General features: G+C 40.5%; 1 protein-coding gene across 1 annotated transcript; it reads right to left on the reverse strand.

Moving 5' to 3' along the window:
- Positions 1-3,677: 3,677 nt before the first annotated feature.
- On the reverse strand, positions 3,678-4,684 carry LOC100981879 (CMT1A duplicated region transcript 15 protein). Its single transcript, XM_055101263.2, is given in 2 exon segments — positions 3,678-4,252; positions 4,394-4,684. Coding segments are annotated over 2 exon segments (837 nt in total). The 5' UTR covers positions 4,656-4,684.
- Between the last annotated feature and the right edge of the window lie 17,726 nt (positions 4,685-22,410).

The following is a 22,410-nucleotide window of genomic DNA, read 5'->3' on the forward strand; positions in this document are numbered from 1 at the left end:
TTAGTTCGGCTACCTAAATTTCATATCCAAAGCAGTCCTTTCCAGTATGTGGTTTTTTACTTCTTCTTTTGGTTCTGTGAGCTAACCTAGAATCTCCCGGCACATTCCTTGCTTGCTTTGCCTTGGCTGGACTTAGCCAGAGTTGATTTTGGTGGTGTCACCATTGCCTGCTACGTGGAGCTCCGGGGCTACACGCTCCACGCCTTCAAGCTGGTCTCATTGGCCATGAGCCATCTTAACGTGGCTCATAACCAGGATACCCACCCAGCCATCAGTGATGTGCTCTGGGTTTGTGCCCTCAGCCACTCTCTGGGCAAGAATGAGCTGGCAGTTCTCATCCCCCTGGTGGTGAAGAGTGCGCACATTGCCATGGTGCTTTCAGACATCCTGTGTGCGAGGCTGCACGGTGACTGCACCTGGCCTGGCCGGCACCCCGGGCCACCACAGCTCTGGAAAGCTCATCTCCACTGACAGAGCTCCATGGCACCAGTTGCTGATGCAATGCTTACATCAACACCACACACTACACCTAACACACATTAGCCATTGCCAGTATGGACAGTTCATTGAGTTTCTAAGCAAGGCTCGGGAGACCCTCCTGCTGCCTTAGGATGGCTACCTGCAATTTGCCCTGTTCATCAACAACCACAAACGATCTACAAAGGCAAGAAAAAGCTGATGCTGCTGGTTCGAGAGCCCTTTGGCTGAGAAAGCAGATAGCTCACCGGCCCGGCAGCCTGGGTCCCCAGGTAGTATCAGGTCAGGCCAAAAACACTGAAACATTTGTCCACCCTGGGAGGACTCTGAGCACCTGTGGCTGAGGCCAAAGGACCACAGGGCTAAGGATGGGGAGAGTCCAACTCCAGTCGATATGCATACCTTGGCAAGCTTCTCACTACAGCCCACTGTTCATGGAGAAGCTGGGCCTTGTAGATCGACCAGAAACCCCCACGATATGCCACCTTCTGCCCCTATGTCCTGAGTGTCCTGGGCATTGGCCCTGTCTCCCTTGGCAAACACAGAACACTGTTCCATCTCAGAGATTGCTTCACCAGAGAAACAGATGCATTTATGGTACTGTTAAGTACTATAGTATATGTGTTGCCAATTACTGTAAAGTCATAAGTATTTATAATTTTGGTTCTGATTTGATGGGCACTTGAGGTAGCTGTGGGTGGGAGGGTATGCTTATTGTCTGAGGAGACTCACAAACATTTCTCAGGTTTCCCTTGCAGAGTGTATGCCGTTATCAGTGGGATAGTGGGTGTGCCAAGGAGAAAAATGGACAGTTAGAAAAAATCCCAAGACTAGTCTATGCAGAATCTCTCGCCTACAGACAGGGCATTAATAGCCCAGTGGTGGGTGAGCGGCAGAGGCCAGGACTGGACTCAGACTTTTGCCTCACAAAGCTGTGAGGACTCTGAAGGTCCTGCCCCTGCCTCACACAGCCTTGCCAGGAGTCTGCTGAGCACCTTTGAAACAAGAGCAGGGAAAAGATGAAGGTCTGGGAAGCCACTGAGCTCACAATATTCATCTACACTGGTCACCTTTGTGTTAGAGAGTGTGTGTATCTGTATGACTGAGTACATGTGTCTATGTGCATAGATATATCTGCGCGTGCCTGTCTGTATGTGCACATTATATGTTGATGTGTATGTATGTCAGTTCTATGGCTGTGTACCTGTGTGGATATGTGCACACTGGAATGTGGGTCTCTGTGTGAGGATGTAACATTTGCACACATGTGAGGGTGCATATCTATGTGTAAATGCTGTCATGTTTTGCATGTTTAGTGTGTGTGTATCTGGGAACACATGAGTGCATGTGTAGAGATATGTGTCTGTGTGTATGCTTGCTCTCCATGCATCTGTGTTTTTATATGTGTAACTGAGCATATTTCTACATGTAGGGATGACTGCGTGTCCATCTTTGAGGATCTGCATGAATGTGTCCTTTTTGCGAGATTTCTCTTCCCATTCGTCTTACATCTCTCTCACTAGTTAAGTGTTCCCCATCTCTGTGCCTCCTCTATTCATTCTCTCTCACCAAATGAGCTTCTAAGCACCAGTCTCCCTCTGCCATCAGATTGGCTGTTTTCACTGCACAGTTCTCTTCTCACCCCGTACTTGCTTTCTTCCCCTGCCTTTCTCTGCCTGCTTTTGTTACAGTCTCATTGCTTGCTGACTTGGAGGCTAGGGCTGGTCTTCACTTAGCCTCTCCCTTCCTAATTTCTAGCCCCAGTGGGCAACCCTGTCTTAGCCCTGGCTGACCTCCACAGTGAATCATCATGTTCCTGCTACTTTCCTGACCCCTATACTCAGCCTGGAATTATTGTAGGAGATAGCAAGAGCATTCAGAAGAGTCAGTTGGTTACCAATGCCTTGGTGTTTACTCTTTTATGTCTTAGTTCCGTAGCTGGGGGTGGGGTTTGATAGGGAAGGGGTGGTATAGCTAGAATGCGAACTAAGAACTTCTCCATCTGCTTTACTTTTTCTTTCATTGACAAAATGTCACCTTTTCTACTCCAAACTGACCAAGAAGTTGTATTTGCCGTTTGTGGCTACTCACGTCCTACTGCCCAGCCAAGGGACCCTATAACATCTCAGTCCAATGAGTTGGTTGAAAAGAAGAGAGGGAGAGAGGTCACTCTCATTTTCGTATCACAATTGCCCTTCTTTTTAGCAAGTGTATGAACTCACAGTCCCTTTCTATGAATAAACCATGGATCACATGAAAGATCATTTTTCTTAAAGGAAAATAATTCCCTAAACCCAGAGGGGACCAGCAAATACTTAACAGGAGATTAGAGATTTCTTGTGAGTGCATATGGTGCGGGGTGACCTGATTCTGTGAAGCAAATGTGATTGTCCTCCTTAAATTCATGTGTTGAATTCTAATTCTATGTGATGGTATTTGGAGGTGGGGCCTTGGCAGGTGATTCAGTTCATGAAGGCAGGGACCTCATGAATAGAATTGGTGCCCCTTCAAAGGGACTGCAGAAAGCTCCCTCATCCCTTCTGTCATGTAAAGACACAGTGAAAAAGATGGCTGTCTATGAACCAGGAAGTCAGCCCCACGGAATCTGCTGACAATTTGACCTTGGATTTTACCATCTCCAGAACTGTGAGAAATCAATTTTCTATGCTACCTAGTCTATGGCATTCTGTTTTGACACCCAGATTAGCTAAAGTACCAGCATGTCAATTTGCACACATAATTCTTGGAAACTCTGATGCCAAATCCTTGATGGCAAAAGGTGAATGATCTGCCGGAGACATGAGCCTACATCATCCCTCTTTCCACAATAAACCAGAGAGTCAAAACAGGCAAGAGTGGGTCAAGGTCTTCTAAAAGCCATACCTGAAAGGTTTCCAATAACAGATGACTCGATGGTAATTCAGCCACACAAACAACCACAACAAAAGACACAACTATCAGAGATTTTCAGGATAGCCTCAAAAACACCATCTAACATTAGGGAGTTCAAAAAGGCATGAAGTTTCAGAAATCAAACTTTATTGTAATCTCATTTCATCAACTTGTAATTCTAACACTTTTAATAAATGGTAGGGCAGGTGGTGGCATGGAGAGCCTGGGGCACAACGGCTGTCTTTAAAAGCTTTGTTTGCTTTACCCTTTGGAGCCACCTCCTGGTCCCCTCACCCACTGCCCGCCTGTTAAGGGCCTGTCCCGGGCAGCACATTAGGGGCAAACAGCCTGGATGGCCAGCTGTGGACACGCATCCATGCCTGGAGGAGGAGGCTGCCTCTGGGAGCAGGAGGAGCTGCTGGAACTCTTCTTCCCAGCCTTCTTTTAATGCTCTCCGGCACCTCCTGCACACAGATAAACCAGGATCAGGAGTATAAACGGACCTGCAGCAGCAGGGCTGTGGTTCTAGTGAATGAGAGAAGCCTCTCTCCAGCGAGGTACAGGAGGCCAGGCCAAATGCCCTGCTCTCTGCCTGCATGTTTGCCACCGTGCCCAGGACTAGGGGCAGCATGGGAGCTGCTGGCTGGGGCTGTGCTGGTCACCCCCTCCCTCCCACTTCTTTCTCCAGCCACGCTTTCAGCTCCAGGGTTAGGGCTAGCGGCTACTGTACGTGCCGTGATTTCAGGCAGCTCCTCATTGGTCTGGTCCTTGGCTGGAGCTCCCTGCAGCTCCAGCGCTCTCTCTGGAGGGGCCTCTTCCCATGCTGGCTCTGGCTCCACCGCTGGTGCTGGCAGTGCTCTTACTTCTGCACATGGACCAGGAGCTGAGAAAGGAGAAAGGGTCACCAGCATCAGTCACTTTCCACTGGAATTTCCAAACACAGAAACGACCTCACTGAATTTAAGGGAATTCCAGCCCCTAAGCACCACCCCCGCAAAGTCTTCCAGGCTGCAGGCCACCTCACCACATGTCTGTGCCTCAATGAGCTCCCGAATCTCCTGGACAAGGACAGTGTGCAGCTGCAGCCCCAATGGGATCTCTGGTGTGGCCTGGCCTGCTAGGGCCTGCCCCAGGCTGTCCTGTGGTACCTGGATGCGCCTTATTACAACGGGCGACAGGCGTCTGGGGTGAGGGATGAGCCTTCTTCGGCATTGTCGGAAAAGGCTCTCACTCCCTCCGTTCCTGAAGCAGCAACCTCTCAAAGTGGGGAAGCAACACGAGAACATCTTGCTCTCTTGAGCGTCTCCCACCAAGTGAGCTGTTTACAGCGCTGACTCTAGGATATGGGTGCCTGGTTACCAGAGTTCTAAGTTCTGTTCGTGTGGTCATCATCCAGGAAGTGAGGTCGCTTCTTTACGGTTCTGTCCCCTAGACCTACTCAGGACTCCACTGGGCTGCTGACTACTCACCGTCCCCCCAGGTCAACTCCTTACCTGTACACTCTTATGTCCACCCAGGGTCTGCTTGGACACCTGTGCCTGATGTTCACCAGGGGCCGGATGTCTTCAGGCCTGATGTCCACCTAGGGCCTGATGTCTGCCTTGGGCCTATGTCCCTCTGGGGGCCTTATGTTCACCTGGGGACTGTATCCAGCTGAGGCCTGATGGCCTACTGGGTCTTGTTGTTCACCTAAGGCCTTGTGTCCACCTGGGGTCTGGTGATCACCTGGGGCCTGGGTGTCCACCTGAGGCCGGATGTGCACCTAAGGCCTGAGTTTTCACCTGGGCCTGATGATCACCTGGGGACTTGGATCTAATGTCTACCTGGAGCCTTGGGTCTAATGTCCACCTGGAGCCTACGTATCTACCTAAGGCGTGATGTCTACCTGCGGCCTGATGTCCACATGAGTCTGGTGTTCAACATGGGCCTGCTGTCCACCTAGGGCCTTGGTGTCCATCTGGGGCCTGGTTGTCAACTTGGGGCCTGGTATACACTTTGAGTCCAGGGTCCACCTGGGGGCTGATGTCTACCTGGAGGACTGACGTCCTCCTGAGTGAGGTGGGAGGATCTCTGGAGCTCAAGAGGTTGAGAGCACAGTGAGCTGTGATTGTGCCACTGCCCTCCAGTCTGGGTGACAGAGTGAGACCCTGTCTCAAACAAATAAACAAAAAGCCACACAAATTATATAGCTATACAAAAATATTTTATTTCTTTTTAACCTTATTCTACGAGCTTTTTTCTTTATTTATTTATTTTACTTTTAAACCGTTTTCTGTTAAAAAAACAAGACACAACCAGACACTTTCGCCTAAGGCTAAGCAGGGTCAGGATCATCAATTTCACTGTCCTCTACCTCCACATCTTGTCCCACCGGAAGGTCTTCAGGGGCAGTAACAGGCATGGAGCTGTCATCTCCTTGATAAGAATGCCTTCTTCTGGAAACCTGAAGAAACTGCCTGAGGCTGCTTCACAGTTAACTTAAAAAAAAGTAGTAAGCATATACTCTAAAATAACAATAAAAAATATAGGATATTCAATACATATAACAATAACATCAGCATCTATTATTTTCATCAAGCATTATGCACTGTCGATAATCGTATGTTCACACCCACATCACCACAAACATGTAAGCTCTGTGGTGTCCAATGAATCTGCCTTTCTTTACCTACAACTGTCTTGGTAAATTCTTTTACCACCCATCCCACTGTTCCAGAGAGTCGCTGCTCCCCTACGACACTGAGTAAGGAGGAGATACAGCTGACACCACCCGGAAATATTCCCTGAGGCCAAGCTCAGGCCACAGATTATGGTGAAGCCTCCAACTTCCACACTGTAAGCCACCAGGGGCCTGGTGACCCCTGTGACCAGGCCACAGGGAGCATCTATGGATCAGGCACTTACAGAGGCCCCAGGGTATACCCCAGCACACTGGAGGCCCCTCCCCACACCCACAATCCCAGGCATGTATACAGGATCCACACTCCTGCCCACAAACACCAGGTAATGCATGAGGGGAAGGGAGGCTGCCTTGAGACTAAGCACTGCCTCACTACCTAAAAGCACTCTGTCATCATGAGGGTGAACCAGAGATTGCCTGGACTGGCCGTTTAATCCATCACTTTGGCCCTTGAGTTACTAACATTGATGCAACTGTCCAAAGTTACTAACTTTGGGTTTTCTGCCCACCTAACTGCCGGAAGCTAAGATGGCAACATCAGTATCAGTCAAATAAAGCAACACGCGTTAACTTAGTGACCACTACACAAGCTCACCAGTACATCCTTCTGGTGCCACCAGGATGCCACTTACTCCTCTACATAAGAGAAAGGATTTTTAAAGTAGAATATGAATTATTGCTTTTTATGGAGATGCCATTATTAAATTTTATAATTGTCCTGCTTTTTCCCAAGTGTGACATATAAACAGTTAAAATTGATTCAAGATCATTAAATCATATGCAATAATTTTTATATACATTATCTGCTGAGTTGAATATTACATAAGTCTTCTCCAACCCTTAGGTAGTCTTACAAAGACAGAGGCATATTTTTTAAGTGACTGAGCTTGATATCAAACAATATAAAGGCTGTTAAGAATGCTGAGATGGATTTGTTTAATAGATGTCAAACCGGCCTTCTTTCACAGGAAGCGCATATGGCCGCTGCACTTGCACCGGACAATTTATTTGTGTGTCCTCCCAAAGTGCTGGGATTACAGGCGTAAGCCACAGTGCCTGGCCAATCCACTTTCACTTAATGAATAGTAAACATATTTCCTTTCCTTTTTAATTTTCTTAATAACATTTTTTCTCTATCTTACTTTATTGTAAGAATACAGTGTATAAAAATATAACATACAAAATGCACATTGATTGTGTTATCAATGAGGCTTCCATTCAACCATAGGCTATTAGTAATTAAGCATTTGGGAATTCAAAACTTATATTCAGATTTTCAACTGCATGGGGCAGGGATCAGTGCCCCTAATCCCTTTGTTGTTCAAGGGTCAGCTGTATTATAAAAATAGAGAAGGAAAAAAACCACAATGACATGTCTAGTGTTTCCTATCAAAGAGATGAAGTTTAGCCAGCTAATTGAATAGAAATGCAAAGAACATGACTATATTGTAAATTCTCATTGGTCTCTATGCTATACATGCTGTTCCTTTATGCTCTAGGTTCTGAGAGCAATAGACAATGGGTCGGCTGAATTTACAAAATAGAACGTGCTTCAGTTTCAATGGTGCAGCCCAAGGAGGCAGCAAGTTGAAAGAAAAGTGTCTTTAGGTCTGAAAAAACAATAATGGAATATAAAATGGTACAGTCACTGTAGAAAGTAGTATGAAGGTTCAGTAAAATTTAAACACAAAAGGTGGGGAGTGTTGGCTCACACCTGTAATCCCACACTCTGGGAAGCCAAGGCAGGTGGATCATTTGAGGTCAGGGGTTCAAGATTAGCTTGGCCAACATGGTGAAACCCCATCTCTACTAAAAACACAAACATTAGCCAGGTATGGTGGTGGGCACCTGTAGTCCCAGCAACTCAGGAGGCTGAGGTAGAAGAATGACTTGAACCTGGGAGGCAGAGGTTGCAGTGAGCCAAGATCATGCCACTGCACTCCAGCCTGGGCAACAGAGTGAGACTTTGTCTAAAAAAAAATAAAATGTTAAACAGAATTACCACATAACCCAGCAATTCCGCTCCTGAATACATAGCCAAAAAAATGGAAAACTTGCTCAAATTTCTGTACATACATGTCCATAGCGGCACTATTCACAATAACCCAAAGTGGAAACAACCTAAATATAAAACAAAATATCCATACAATTGAATATTATTCAGCCATGAAGAGGAATAAATTACTGACATGTGGTATAACATGGACCGACTTCTAAAATCTTGCAGAGTGAATGAAGCCAGACACTGAAGTTTACATATATTACCCCATTTATACGAAACGTCCAGAATAAGTAAATCCACAGAGACGGAACACAGATTACTGGTTGCAAGGAGCTGGGAGAGGAAGAAAATGGGGAGTGACTGCTTCATCGGTATAGGGTTTCCTTTTGAGGTAATGAAATGCCTTGGAACTATGTAAGAGGTGATGGCTGCATAACGCTGTGAATGCACTAAATTCACTGAACTGCATAAACAGGTTGTTAATTTTATGTTGTATAAATTTTACCTCAATTTTTTAAGAAAGCAAGAATGATCAGATGTCTTTGGACAGAATGAGTCTGAAACTTTTCTACGAGACACTGGAGAACCCTGAATATTTTTTGTATACCCTAAGCGTAGCTCGGAACTGGCTGAGAGCTAGTGTTTGTGGTCAGGGAGTGACTTCAAGAGCTACAGATCAGAGTGGAGTGGAGAATGTGGATGTTTCTGCTACAGGAATAGGTAGCAATGACTAAAGATTACTAAAGCGGAGGCCAGCAGGTGAGTGCTGATGAACATAAGCCTGTCTCCTTGAAAGAGAAATCTCAGTTAACCTAGTTGAAGCCCAGATTGACCAAGGTTCATTCATTAAATGACCTCATGTAATCCCAAAAGTGACTTAGTTTCCTTTGAAATGCCTACAATAAATTGGCAGACTGGACTGAGCCACATCTCCAGCTGAATTATTGAAAATAAAGATACATTTTCTTGACAGCCTAAGTCAGTCACTATGGCATGTAAATTTGCTGCAAGTCTTCCAAATATATTCACCTTCTACTATTTCCACCAATATCTCCTAAGTCTAAGCCTCATGTGGCTGATGACAAACAAAGTAATAGGGAGTATCTTTGTCCAGAAAAGAGGGTTTTATCAGATCTTTGTGTTTTAGGGATTTAAAAAAGAGAAGCAGCTCAGTCTCCTTGAGGAAGCTGAAGAAAGAGAGGATAATGAGGTTTTGAGTTTGGGAGGTAGAGGGGAAAAAACTCACATGACTCAGGGATTTGGCAGCCTTGTGGTCTGGGTGGTGGACTAATATGAATGGAGAAAAACTGCTGCAAGCTGACGAGGCCAGTGCCTGTCACAGACTGAAGGACACACTGTGCCTACCTAAATCTACAGGCCCACTTTTCTAAGTCAACCATTGTGCTGGCTTCAGTACTCTCCCCTGACATCATGACAAGACACATGTCTTGACTGCTAGCAGATTGTGAGCTGGGGGTTAAGTCCTCAAGGAATAATAAAACCTGGACCTGGAAGAAGAAATGACATCCCAGTTTACCCATCTGAGTTTCTAGCTTTACTGCTTTCAACTCCTCGTTTTTCATCTATGTTTCTGAGACACCCAACAATTCTCTATACCTAGCCCATGCTGTTTCATTTGCTTTGAATATTGTTTCTTCAGGTCCACGTCTTTCTTTATCTATTTTCTACTCATTCTTTAGATCCCAGGTGAGTTGCCACTTCCTCTGAGAAGCCTCTGGGTAAATCATCTCTCTATTGGACCTAATAAACCACACGTTCACCCCATTCTAGCCCTTGTCTTTTTGCAATTCACTTCCAATAATCTGACTTTTCTATGGAGCAGAAGTCTGCAGACTTTTTATGTAAAAGGCCAGACAGAAAATCTTTTAAGCTTTGTAAGCCACATATGGTTTTGCATGCTCTTTTACTTTTTAACTTTTGTGTTTTATTTTTCTTTCATTTTTTTACAACCCTTTAAAAATGTAAAAAAAAAAAAAAATTAGTTCACTGGCAGTATTTTTAAAAAGCCATTTGGCCCCACTGGCCATAGTTTGCTGACATTTGCTTGCTCTCAAGATAAACGTCTTATCTTGCTTTATCATACCTTGTTTTGCGTTGCCTCCCCAGTGCCTAGCACCATCCCTGGAAGCATGCTGAAAAGGTTTAACTGAATTAAATTGAACCTTGTATGTTAAGACTGACTTCGTCTGCTTCCTTCAATCTTTGTCACCTCTAACGATGCTGTTTCTCTCTCTCTCTCTTTCACACACACACACACACACACACACACACACACACACACACTCTGACATTTTATATGTTTTAGTCCCTTTATGCTAAACTAGTAGTCCTTGTATGCCTGCATGCTTCTCCACCAACATGATGCCTTCAGCTCAAGCACCTGCAACCAAGCCAGTGAGGGTCTTCTCCTTCCCCACTACCTTCCTTCCTCACTCCCTCTCCCGGCTCCCTCAGTCTTCCCTCCCTCACTCCCCGCCCCACTCCTTCCCTCTCTCCCTTCCTTCCTTCTTTCTCTTTCTCTTTGTCTCTTTCTTTCTTTCTTTTTCTTTCTTTCTTCCTTCCTTCCTTCTTTCTTTCTCTTTATTTCTTTCTTTCTTCTTTCTTTCTTTCTCTTCTTTCTTTCTTTCTTTCTTTCTTTCTCTTTCCTTCTTTCTTTCTTTCTGTTACAGGCACATGCACATGGCTGGTCGTTTGCAAGCTGGTCTTTTTCCCTAGCATTCCCATTACTTGTGAATCTAATTTGGTTCTTCAGCCAGGAATTTGGTTCTTAAATGGACTATACATTTCACTTCCTTCTTGGTATTTAAAAGCATATCTGGATAGAAGTTTTTCCTTGGAGATATGCTGAGGTTGCCTAGGGAATCCAATCCTTCCAGGACCCCAACACATCTACAATATTTGGAGTCAAGAGACCACTTTCCATCCTTTGACCATTGCATCACTGAGTATCCTTAGGCACTTTTCTACCACCTGTTACCTTGGTTTGGTAAGAAGAGATAATCAGCAACCCTCTCCAGAAACTGTGGTCTCATTAAGAAATACATATATATATATATAACTCCTGAATAAAATATAGTCATACAAGGCCGTAAAATCCTTCACACAATTTTTTACAAATACTCTACATCAGGGATTGAAATAAACTAAAAAAGCAACAACAAAATATGCCCCTATAAAAACAGGCTCTGGCTGATGAGAGATTTGGCAGTAGGTAAAAACACAGTGCAGTCCAAAATACTTGTTGCCCTTCTTTGTAGGCAGTTTGAGGTCCTTTCTTTCCGGCCCATCTGTACTGTTTTTACTGCAGTCTTGCATACTTATGGAATGAGAGCATGCTTCTTGTTGCTACAAACAGCCCTCATAAATGTTGGAGCCAAGTGTGTCTAAACATTACAGCATATTAAACACCTTTAAGCATGATCCATAACCTTGTAATTGGTACCAAAATAACAAGACTTGCGTTTTAAATGGAAATTTGACTCTGTGTTTGCTGTTGTCAATCTGTTCCATTAGAACATAGCTGGTAAAGCCAGTCACAGAAAAGAATGGATGTGATTGAAGTGTGGAGCCCTGAACTCTCAGACCTTAAAGATAATCTGAACTAATGCTCATCTCTGATTGATGTGGAAACTAAAGACCAAAGAGTCTCTATGATTGGCTCAAGGCTTCCAGACTCTTTCTTCCATGGTATAAATAATAATTGCGTTAGCAATGAAATTACACAAGTTCACATGGAAATGTATCTTTCCTGGTATGGAAACAGGACAAAGAGGAGGTGGGTTTTATTTTTGACGGACATCACCAAAAGCTTTCTTCTTTCCAAATAGCTCTTTCTGAATCTGTTCCAGGTCCCCAGATCTTCACTATTAGAATCATTCATTTAGCCATGATTTTTGTAAACCTTGGTTAAGATAAAAATATGTTAAGAGAAATTGTGAAGCAGTGCAATGAATGCAGGCCTTAGAACTAGAAATGAGTGGTCTACATTCTGGCCTGACACTTGCTGGGTAGGTGATCTTGAGAAAGTTTCCAACCCCTCTCATCCACGTGTTCATTCAAACACTTATAGAGAGAGCCTACTCTGTGCCAGTTTCCTCATCTGGAAAATGAAAACCAACCTGAGTGAATAGAACTGTGAGGATTACACGGAATGACATTTAAAGCGATCATCCTAGTGTTTTCCATATGGCAGACATTTAACTATTACGGTAAATATCAGTGTATATAAAATAAGATGTGAGTCATAATATATATATAGTTATCATATGTGTAATTTACATCTGCTGCTGATGGGGTTGACTGCTCACTTTTAAAATTCACCACCAAGATCACAGCAAGATAAACACAGAGAGCTTTGGCTTAGATGTTCTAATGATTAAAATAAGCCAGAACATATGATGTTCCAATGCGGATATTTAAGGTACCGTAAGGTTATGATTTACCAGTGTCTTGTGAATAAGTCTTGGTAATTAAAAGCCTTAAAGATTTTGTTTTGTTTTAATCTCCATCCAGAGTTATGATTGAAAAATGCTTTCGGCACCCTTATTTCTCTGGCCAGCCAAAACTTAAGAAAACGATTATCATATGGGGAACATACAGGAGAAAAATGGATGCGTTTCCTTCAACACCTGTTTTCATTAAGTAAGGGGAAGGAAACGAAAGGCTTTTTTCAAGGCTTATCAAGTTAGTGCCAGAAGCATTACATACGTTATCCCATTTAATCCTCAAAGCCAAAGAGGTAGATACTGTAGTCCCTGCTTGAGAAATGTTATGAAACCATCCCTAAAAGTTTGAACTTTATGGAAGTAGAATATATTTCTTAGAATTGAACTTTGAATGAATAAAAACAGAATCCAATGCAAATATTGGTATGGAAAGTTACAAGAAAAGGGTAAAATGGCATCTAGGCCAGAACCATCTTCAATAATGTTAACATTATTAATATTCTTACCAAAGAATAGTGTCATTAGATAAAGTTACAGGACAGCAACAAAAGTTCATAAAAAGGAGAGGTACAGAGATAAACAGGTGCCATTGGAGGAAGACAAAGCTCAGCTCGTGAACTTGGAGGAGCCTGGTTCCATTGCTGGGCTACCCATTCTGTGAAGCTCTATACCTGAGGCTTTATTAGCTTGATTATATTAAGCATCCAAACAACTGCCTTTTTTCTGATTTTATGCTCAACAAACAAACTCCTGGTTGTAATTTCACTTCCCATGTAGGCTTGCCTACAGGAAAAGAAAGTTGCCAATGATGCAGCTCTGAGGACTCTGGTCCAATTATTACTTTTCTTGGGAAATTAATAAAATGGCTTTCTAATTTTATCTGTTAGTCTTGTGATTAGTTAATATTAATAGATCCACCTGATATAATCAGGTTTTGGGGTCTACCAAGGGGAGGCCCAAATTCTGGATATTGGTTTATTCCCCAAGTAGTTCATGCCAGATTTTCTTGGAATTAAATATCTCACCTCCTCTCTTTGTGAACCATTTCATGAGACAACCATCCTACCAACAGCAATTATAAACTACTGACCAAATGTCAATATATACTGTTTGATAGTGTTGTAGAACAATCCAAAGATGGCAGAATCATGAAGAAACATGAAATATGAAAGGAGAAGAAAATCAGGTAAGCTTTATATTCAAGTAGCTCTTCCTCCTGAGGGCTTCACACTTCTTGTCTGCAGAAGTGAAATAGAATACAAGGAGGATACATGGGGAAAAACAATGGCAGATAGGAGGCAGGACTAACTTGCAGCTCCCACTTGGACAGACAGAACAGCATGTGGAGACTCACATCATGAACTTTCGCTCCAAGAACCACCTCAGGAAAGCTGAGAGAATCCACAGACCCTTTGAAGGAAGTGGATTGCTCCTGCAGGCTCTGGGAGACAGCTGAAAAACTACGAGGGCCCAAAGTGTGAAAGTCCCTGAACACACACTCTCACTGGGGAACCTGAAGGTCCAGATCGCTGGAGAAGGATTTGACCTTACCTGGAACTGAGACTAATTTAGAGAGCCAAGAAAAATACAGGGGTAGAAGAAGCAGCAGAAAGAGTCCTGTGGGCTCTCTCGGTCTTCAGGGAAGCCATTTCTGACTTTGTCCCACAAAGTGAGAAAAAGCCCTTTGGGAAGCACTGTCAGAGGAACTGAGAAAAGACCACAGGAAGAAGAAAACTTTCAGCTGAACTTTGTAATGATTTTGACCAAATGTGAAGTTTCCTGGACAGAACCTGGAGGAGTGGGTGAATCAGGAGTGCAGACATAGCACAGAAACCACAGCAGGTGGGAAGGCCTGAAACCTGAAAGCCTTACTTGCTTTCTCAGCTGGGAGGCTGATAGCCTGGGGCAAGTTCTCAGCCCTCTTCACCCACTGCCTGGAAATAAACTTGGTGTTGTTGGGTAGGGGGTACAGATGGGGTGGGACCAGCCTTTTGGGCTGTGTGGAAGTGGGGTGAGACTTGCGACTGCTGGCTTTCCCCTACTTCCCTGGGAACCTGCATGATGCAGCAGAGGCAGCCATAATTCCCCCAGGAACGTAACTCCTTTGGCCTGAGAACCACACCCCCATCCCCCACAGCAGCCTCAGCAAGCCCTAACCAAGGAGAGTCCGAGCTCAGATTCACCTAACCCTGCTCATGCTTGATGGTCTTTCCCTACCTACCCTGGTAGCTGAAGACAAAGAACGTAATCTCTTGGAAACTCTATGGCCCCACCCACCCCCTGATCCTTGTTATACTACAGCAGCTGATGCTCTCTTGAAAGCGCCACCTCCTGGCTAGAGGCCAACCAACCCAAAATTAGCACAATAAACAATACTATAACCAAGGACCCTCACAGAGTCCCCTTCACTCCCCTCCACCTCCATGAGTGTAGTTGCTGGTATCCACAGCTGACACAAAGACTGATCACATCACAGGGCTCTGTGCAGACAACCCCCAGCACCAGCCCAGAGCACAGTAGTTCTGCTGAGTGGCTAGATCCAGAAAAGAAATAACAGTCACTGCAGTTTGGCTCTCAGGAAGCCACATCCCTAGGGGAAGGGAGAGAGCACCACATCAAGGGAGTACCCCATGAGACAAAAGAATATGAACATCAGGCCTTGAGTCCCAGATCTTCCCTCTGATATAGTCTACCCAAATGAGAAGAAACCAGAAAAATAATTCTGGTAATATGATGAAATAAGTTGCTTTACCACCCCCAGAAGATCACACTAGCTCACCAGCAATGGATCCAAATCAAGGAGAAGTCTCTGAATTGCCAGGAAAAGAATTCAGAAGGTTGATTATTAAGCTAATAAAGAAGCCACCAGAGAAAGGTAAAGTCCAATTTAATGAAATAAAAAAAAGATAGAAGATATAAAGGTAAAAATCTTCAGTGAAATAGAGAGCATAAATAAAAAATAATCACAGCTTCTGGGAATGAGGAACATACTTAGAAAAATGCAAACTACACTGGAAAGTTTCAGCAATTGAATCAAACAAGTAGAAGTAAGAACTTCAGAAATTGAAGCCAAGGCTTTCAAATTTACTCCATCCAACAAAGACAAAAAAAAAAAGAATTTGAAAAATAAACAGTTTCTAAGAAGTTTAGGATTATGTTAAACAACCAAACCTAAGAATAATTGGTGTTCCCAAGAAAGAAGAGAAATCTGAAAGTTTGGAAAACATATTTGAGGGAATAATTGAGGAAAACTTCCCTGGCCTATGCTAGAGATCGAGACATCCAAACACAAGAAGCTCAATGAACACCTGGGAAAATTATCACAAAAATATCATCACCTAGGCACATAGTCATCAGGTTATCTAAAGTCAAGACAAAGGAAAGAATCTTAAGAGCCATGAAACAAAAGCATCAGGTAACCTATAAAGGAAAACCTATCAGATTAACAGCATATTTCTCAGCAGAAACCCTACAAGCTAGAAGGGACTGGGGCCATATCTTTAGCCTCCTTAAACAAAACAATTATCAACCAAGAATTTTGTATCAAGCAAAACTAAGATTCGTAAATGAAGGAAAGATACAGTCTTTTTCAGATAAACAAAGGCTGAGAGTATTTCCCACTACCAAGCAAGCACTGCAAGAACTGCTAAAATGAGCTTTAATTCTTGAAACAAATCCTTGAAATAGACCACAATAGAGTGTCCTTAAGGCATAAATTTCACAAGACCTATAAAGCAAAAACAAATGGAAAAAAAAGTATTCAGGCAACAAATAGCACAATGAATGGAATAGTACCTCACATCTCAATATTAATGTTGAATGTAAACGACCTAAGTGCTCCACTTAAAAAAAATACAGAATGGCAGAATGGGTAAGAATTCCCTAACCAAGTATCTGCTGTTTTCAAGAGACTCACCTAACACATAAAGACTCACATAAACTTAAGATAAACGGGTGGAAAAAGATATTTCATGCAAATGGACACCAAGAGCAAGCAGAAGTAACTATTCTTATATCAGACAAAACAAACTTTAAAGCAAAAACAGTTAAAAAAGACAAAGAGGGACATTATATAATGATAAAAAGACTTGTCTAACAGGAAAATATTGCAATCTTAAAAACAAATGCACCCAATACTGGAGATCCCAAATTTATAAAACAATCACTACTAGACCTAAGAAATGAGATGGACAGCAACACAATAATACTGGGGGAATTTAATACTCTACTGACAGCACTAAACAAATCATTAAGACAGAAAGTCAACAAAGAAACAATGGATTTAAACTATACCTTAGAACAAATGGGCTGAACAGATATTGACAGAACATTCTCCCCAACAACTGCAAAATATACATTCTATTCATCAGCACATGGAACATTCTCCAAGATAGACCATATGATAGGCCACAAAACAAGTCTCAATAAATTTAAGAAAATTGAAATTATATCAAGTCCTCTCTCAGACCACACTGGAATAAAATTGGCAGTCAACTCCAAAAGGAACCTTCAAAACCACGTAAATACATGGAGATTAACCTGCTCCTGAATGATTATATCAATACCATGCTGTTTTGGTGACTATGGCTTTATGGTACAGTTTGAAGTTGGGTAATGTGATTTTTCCAGATTTGTTCTTTTTGCTTAGCCTTGCTTTGCCCATGTGGCCTCTTTTTTGGTTTCATGTGAGTTTTAGGATTATTTTTTTCTAGTTCTGTGAAGAATGATGATGGTATTTTGATGGGAATTGCATTGAATTTGTAGATTGCTTTTGGCAGTATTGTCATTTTCACAATATTGATTCTACCATTCATGAGCATGGGATGTGTTTCCATTTGTTTGTATTGTCTATGATTTCTTTCAGCAGCATTTTGTAGTTTTCCTTGTAGAGGTCTCTCATCTCCTAAGTATTTTATTTTGCAGCTATTATAAAGGAGGTTGAGTTCTTGATTTGACTCTCAGCTTGGTCTCTGTTGGTGGATAGCAGAGCAGAATACGGATAAGTAAAATGAATGACAGCAATGGGACAAAGCAATGGGACAAAAAAAAATAGGAAACTCTGTAATATGATATTGCACCACTATTTGTACAACAGATTAGTGTTATTTAAAGCAGGGCTTGAATTAGTTTAAAAATGTGGATTGTAATGACTGTGGTAATCCTTTCATGATGTATAGGTATATGAAATTATCATGTTACATGCCTTAAATTTATACAATTTTTATTTATCAATTATACTTAAAGCTGGAAAACTATGTATTATATACTCTAAGCCAACTACAAAAAAGCTTTAAAGATAAGTATAATTTATATACTAAGAGAGAAAATAAAATGGAATCACAAAAAATGTTTGATTAAAACTAAAGAAGGCAGAAGAAGAGTGGGAAAAAAGGAAACAAGCAGACCGGGTGTGGTGGGTCACTCCTGTAATCCCAGCACTTTGGGAGGCCGAGGAAGGTGGATCACAAGGTCAGGAAATCAAGACCATCCTGGCTAACATGGTGAAACCCCGTCTCTACTAAAAATACAAAAAAATTAGCTGGTGTGGTGGTGGGCGCCTGTAGTCCCAGCTACTTGGGAGGCTGAGGCAGGAGAATGGCGTCAACTGGGGAGGTGGAGCTTGCAGTGAGCCAAGATCGCATCACTGCACTCCAGCCTGGGTGACAGAGTGAGACTCCATCTCAAAAAAAAAAAAAAAAGACAAAGAAAAGAAACAAGCAACAAAATCAACAAGTAGAAAACAGATATAAATCTGATAGATGTTAATCCAACTATACCAATAATTACTTTAAATGTGAATTAAAGTTACTTTAAATATGAATGGTCTTAATACACAGCAATTATCAGAATGGAAATAAAGCCTAACTATATGTTATCTACAATAAATTCACTTTAAATATAAAAACTTAAGCTAAAAGTAAAGAAATGGAAAAGATATACCGTGTTAACAAGAGTCAAAAGAAAGCTGGAGTAGCTATATTAATTTGAAACAAAGCAGACTTTGGAAAAATGAAGATTGTCAGAAATATATAGAGGCATTACATAATAATAAAGGGTTCAACTTGCCAAAAAAAGATCCCGAATGTGAAAGAATGTCAAAATAAATGAATTAAAGCCTGATAGAACTGAAAGGAGAAATAGAAAAATGATTATTAGAGTTGAAGACTTCAACAACCTTCTCTCAGTAATTGGCAGATAAAACAGGCACAATATGAGTAAAAATATGGTTGAACTGAACAGTACTATCAATCAACTTGATCTAGCTGACATTTATAGAATACACCAGCCCTCAACAGCAATATAAACATTTGCCTGCAGCTCATGTAGAACATTTTCTAATATAGACTACATTCCAGCCAGAAAACAAACCTTAAGAAAATTAAAAGAAAAGAAATTATGCAGTGTGTTCTTACACCACAATGAAATTAAACTAGATATTAGTAACAGAAAATAGCTAGTTAAGTCCCCAACATGTGGAAATTAAATGACACAGTTCTAAATAACTCATGCATAAAATGACAAACTAAAAAAATTTAATTGCAAATATAATTTATCAAAATTAGAATATAGCAAAGGCAGTGCTTACAGGAAAATTTTTAGCATCAAATGCATGTATTAGAAAACTAGTAAGACCTAAAATTCATAATCACAATTTCTTCTTTAGGATAGTAGAGAAAGAATAGCAGGTTAAACCTAAAGCTAGCAGAAGAAAGAAATAATAAAAATTAGATTATTTTTACTGAAATCAATGAAATTCAAAATAGAAAACCAACAAACCCAAAAGCTGGTTCTCTGTAAAGATCCATAAATGGATAAACTTCTTGCCAGACTAACAAAGAAAATAAAAAGAAAAGACACAAATTATCAGTATCAGAAATGAAGGATGGGCTCATCACTATTAATTTCATGGACACCACAAGTATACTAAAGGAATGCCAAGAAAAACTTTATGGCCACAAATCTGATAAATTGGATGTACCAATTTCTTGAGTGATATAAACTATCAATTCAGGCACAGAGAAGTAGATAGCCAGAGTAGATCTATATCTATGAAAGAATTTGAACCAATAACTAGTAATCATTCAAAGAAGAAAGCACCAGGCTGATGTTTCAATTCTGTCAAACATTTTTATAAAATGCACCTGCTCTGCAAAAAATGTTGAAAAAATTTATAATACTTTTTGAAATTAACTAATTCCATGAAGCCAGCATTACCCCAATAGCAAAACCAAATAAAGATATTACAAAAAAGGAAGACTACAGATCAATATCTCTCATAAAAATAACTACAAAAATTCTCAAAAAAATATTGAAAGTCAAATCCAGCTATGTATAAAATGAATTGTACATCATGGCCAAGTAGACTTTACTGTAGATGTGTGAAGCTGATTCAGTATTCAAAAATCAATCAATACAATCCACCATATTATCAGTTTTAGAAGAAACACATTATATAATCATATCAGCGTGCACAGAAAAAGTGTTTGACAAAAAATTTAATACCCATTTATAACAGCTCTATAACCTAGTAACAGAGGGGAACCTCCTCAACTTTATCAAGAGCAATTACAAAAACCTATCACACTTAATGGATGTTTCCCCAGTAAAATTGGGAGTGAGGCAAGGATGTTCTCTCTCATTAGTTCTACTCAGCAGTGTGCTGGAATTCCTAGATAGTGAAATAAGGCAAGAAAAAGAAATAAAACATATACAGATTAGAAAGAAAAAAATATAGCATGATCATCTAGGTTGAAAATCTCAAAGAATCTATGGAAATATGTCCTGGAATGAATAAGTGATTATAGCAACATTGAAGGATGTGACTTGATAATAGAGTCAAGTCTCATTATTCACAGTAGTTATTTTCTATAAAGTCATTTTGAACATTGAATTAATGAATACAGTGTTATTGCTCTTAGGACAAACGCAGAATTAGGTTCCTACAAACTTCTGGTGACAATACTTACATAAACTGACCAATAACAACCGTGTTTTATGTGTGTTTCTGTTTTAAAATACCTAATTTAATACATAATTCTTATAAATAGTTAATTATATGCAGCATTTCTTTGTACTAAAACACTAGCTGATAAGGTTTTGGCACTTTCCTGACCCTGGGCAATGTCACCATAAATTTATTTGACTTTCAGCCTCACAACAATGCTGTCTACTACACTTTTTAAAAATTAGTCATCATTTCATAAATTCAGAAATGTAGCTGCTTTTCCACCTTTTTCAAAACTTCATCAAACACTATATAGATGTTACTTTAGCAATTTCCAGAGTAGCCTTCCATATAAAATAGGTGAATTTTCTCTTCATTTCTTTTCTGGATGTACCACAGTTTTAAATCACTAACATTGAACCCACAGCCAACTACAGTATAACTTATGCTTGAATGAAATCTAACACAGAATATGCACAGTAGAAAACATTTCAGAACTACACTTGGAAGTGAAATCACCAACATAAAAGCACAAATTTTTTTTTAAAAAGTGACAGTAGACTGCATAAAGAACATTTATTTACAATATGGGAGCCTAACAGGAAGGCACAACAGCATTGCCTTGTTCAGTCTCAGCTAGAGTATGCATATTGGGTGGCTCAATTTTTTTGTTCTTCTGTGTATGCCCATGAATGACCATGAAAGCATAGCAAATATTTATTTTGAAATTACAAATAAATGTTAGTGAGTAAACAAATTCAAAAGTATGGAATCTGAGAATAATAAGGATTAACTTTACAAAAGGCAATGCTTTCCTACATATACCAGCAATGAACAGCTGGAATTTGAAACTCAAATAAAACAAAACAATACTATTGAAAAAATCATCCCCCTCCTTCAGTGAAATACTTAGGTGTAAATCTAACAAAATATGTACAGGATCTGAATGTAGAAAACTACAAATCACCAATGACAGAAATCAAAGGAAAAATAAGAGATATTTCAGGTTTATTGACTGGAAGACTCAATATTGTTAAGGTATCAGTTCTCAACTTGATCTATAAATATGTGCAATTCCAGTGAAAATCTCATTACGTTATTTTATAGATACCAAATATTTTATTCTAAAGGTAATATAGAAAGATAGAAGACCTGGAATAACCAATGCAATACTGAATAAGATGGACAAATTGGGATAATCTCACTACTCAAGTCAATGCTTGCTAAAGTAACCAAGAAAACTTAATAATCAAAAGAGCATAAAAGAATAGTCACACGGATCAATAGAGCAGAATAAAGAGTGCAAAATAGACTCAAATACAGACAACTGTTCTTTGACAAAGACACAAAGTCAATTCAATGGAGAAAGAACGCTTTTTAACAAATGGAACTAGAGTAATTGAACATCTATGTGTAAAAAATAATGAATCTAAAAACAGACATTTCACAAAAGTTATCTCAAAATGGATCATAGACTGAAATGTAAAGTACAAAACTCTAAAACTTCTAGAAGAAAATATTTTTTAAAATCTAGATAAACATGCATTTGATGAAGAGGTTAGGTAGAAAACTAAAAGCATAATATATGAAAGAAAATCTTTGTTAGTTGGACTTTAGTAAAATTAAAATCGTCTGTTCTGCAAAAAACACTGCTAATAGAAGGGAAAGACAAGCCAAAGACTGAGAGAAAATTGTTGCAAAACATATCTGATGAAGGATTTATATCCAAAATATATAAAGAACTCTTAAAGCTCAACGATACGGAGCAAACAATTAAATTTTACAATTGGAAAAGGTTTTTAAGAGACACCTCACCAAAGAAGATAGATAGCAAGTAAGCTTACCAAAAGATGATCAACATTATTTGCCATTAGGAGAATACAAATTAAAACAACAGTGATATAATACTTTAATTAAAATGTCTAATTTTTTTTAAAACATGACAATA

The sequence above is a fragment of the Pan paniscus genome, chromosome 19, assembly GCF_029289425.2.
Source record: "Pan paniscus chromosome 19, NHGRI_mPanPan1-v2.0_pri, whole genome shotgun sequence".
NCBI classification, from domain to species: Eukaryota; Metazoa; Chordata; class Mammalia; order Primates; family Hominidae; genus Pan; species Pan paniscus.